We start from the raw sequence: 2,514 nt of genomic DNA on the forward strand, positions 1-2,514 counted from the left end.
TAAATTGTGCGAAATGTATAATTCTCCGCTTACCAAGCCAATTGATTAACTTTTGTTCGATGCGAATTGACAGGCGAACAGTGCAAATACATATCAAACATGCACAACAGTAGTTATTTTGCATTGTTCAATGGAATGTGCTCAACTTGAATCTATGTTACACTTGGCCCGGCTGCTGTTCAACGGAATTGCTCATATCTGCCGATGCATTTGTGAGTTTCGTGTTTCACATGGTCAACGATGGTGCAAATGAAATATTGCCACCTGAAAAGTAGCTTAAAAAGGGCAATTCACTGTTTAAAAAAGCTATTCACATTTAATTAAATATTGATTCACGACTTAAACGCTAGAAATGGCAAAAGAAGCCTCTACTAAAACACTTAAATGGTTTTTGGCACTGTAAATGCGCTCTGGATCACTTTTTCCTACAACTTGGGACTTTCCTCGTGCTGGGAACTCACAAAAAATATATTTGGAGGTGCTGTACTGGGACGCATCAAGCCGATTCCCTGGATGGCAGGCAGTATCTAAGGGATTCTGATATTTAATTTTGTATTATTTTTTAAAGGTAAATGACTAACCTTTCGGGTCTGTCGTCGAAACCGCTGCTGATGCACTTGAGCCAATTTTCCGCTGGATAAAAGAGATCTCTTCCTTCGCTGCCAAACCTGTGGAAAAATGTTTAAGAATATGATGATAAATTATTAAATAATGGAAAATTAAAGATGCAAGTGTTCCTTAGCTTTATAGATAAAAATCTATATCATTTACATTTTTAAAACGTATATTATTTCTTAAAAATGGGAAGGTAAATCGACGGTTCGATTTAAAAACAAAATAATTTAAAAATTATTTTTATGTTAGATAATATTTAAATAATATATTTTTTCATTTCACAAATTTTAAATTAAAATCCCCAAAAGAGATGAGGTATCCTTGCCTCACCTGCATATTTACATCGTATCGTACGCGCTGCTCCAACTGTGATTTTCTGGCCAACAACTGGTGACACAGCCACCGGACTCCCCGCTGCAAGTCCTCCACATCGTCCATGTGGCAGATGAGCAGGGGACATCCGCAGGACTTGGCCAGCTCCTCCAAGGCGAAGGCATATTCCACGTCATAAAGCTGGACGCCATCGCGATGCCGTGAGGCCACCAGGAGCACTGGTTTGCCAGCGAGCTGAGTGCCAAGAAGGCAGTCGGTGAGCAGGGCAAAGGAGGCCTGCAGCTCATCCGGATCCGAGCCGAGATCAAAGCAGTAAATCAGGGCATGCGAGGAGGCATGGTAGTGCTTCCAGAGGCGCTGCATCTCCGGATTGCCGCCGACTTCGGTGAGCTGGAGTCTGGCAGGGAGCTCCTCCGCGGCGAGCTCATAGCAACGCACTCCATTCGTCGCCTCCTGGTCATCCGGGGCCCTGGGAACCCTGGACAGGCGATGGCCCAGCTCCGTTTTGCCACTGCCCGAGGGTCCAAGGATCAGCAGCTGGAACTCCTCCGCGGGCGGCGAGGAGGTCCCGCAACAGCTGAAGGATGGGAAACAGCAGCAGTCGCGCAGCTTGGCGCACAGTAAACCCATCTAGCAGAGGGCCATTTTTAGGTATTTTTATTTTTTAGTACTTTTGGTTTATTTATTTTTCTGGTAAACTCTATCAACTCTGTAACTCCTTTCGCTGTTCGATGGAAATGCTTGTTTATTTACCTGCCACCGGCGGACAGCTGACTGCGACAGGTAGTTGTCACTGGCAACGCGAGGAGCTTCAATGTTTTGGCCAGTGTTTCGAGGAAAGTTGCCTTGACAACCGATCCGACGAGGGATGGCTTTGGTGCCCTCCAGCGAGTTCCACGTAAGTGATTCGCAGTTCACTCCTTTCAGGGAGGCTATTCCAATTTTCCCCGAAGCTCTGGGCCAGCACAATGAATCACTTCTGATCCCACAAAGAAAAGCTGTCGCTACTGCAATTAAGTCACCAGCCGTAAAGGGAAAATGTAGCTTGCAATTGGAAAATTAAGAACAATATTTATTTAATTGTACTGACAATTTGGTAACCCAATTTGCACCAAATATTACAAAAGAAATATAAATAATAAATTAATAATAAATAAATAAAACAGGAAAAAAATAAAATGTTATTTAAAATGCTGAAATGTATTTTAGTTTTACATTTGAAGACGATTTAAGCCCAATCACTAGTAGGTCAATTAAATAAATAGTTTTAAAATAATAAATTGGTTAAAAGTACTTTAACAAAATATTAAATTATATGTTTTTTGTAAAATTTTGATACAAAATATTTAATATTCTATTAATAGCTATTATATAATTCCCTTAAAATAGAACAACAATTAATTTGTTTTTTAAAATATTAAAATATATTTTAGTTTTAGTATTTTTTTGGACCATAGTGGGAAAACGTTATGAAAATAATATTAAAATAATAAGTGGTTTATGTTATTTGGAATAATTATTAAATTATATATATTTTTTAATTTTTATATTTTAGATTTCGATTTA

The 2,514-nt window shown here is 39.4% G+C and overlaps 1 protein-coding gene across 1 annotated transcript; it reads right to left on the bottom strand.

Moving 5' to 3' along the window:
* Positions 1-369: 369 nt before the first annotated feature.
* Positions 370-1,677, bottom strand: LOC108024288 (ADP-ribosylation factor-like protein 15). The gene is made up of 3 exons (XM_017094187.2): positions 946-1,677; positions 582-668; positions 370-527 (listed from the first exon to the last, which is right to left on the bottom strand). Exons 1-3 carry the CDS (start codon positions 1,576-1,578, stop codon positions 426-428), a joined length of 822 nt encoding a protein of 273 aa, XP_016949676.1. The 5' UTR covers positions 1,579-1,677; the 3' UTR covers positions 370-425.
* Positions 1,678-2,514: the final 837 nt, after the last annotated feature.

Source organism: Drosophila biarmipes, chromosome X, assembly GCF_025231255.1.
Source record: "Drosophila biarmipes strain raj3 chromosome X, RU_DBia_V1.1, whole genome shotgun sequence".
Taxonomy (NCBI): Eukaryota; Metazoa; Arthropoda; class Insecta; order Diptera; family Drosophilidae; genus Drosophila; species Drosophila biarmipes.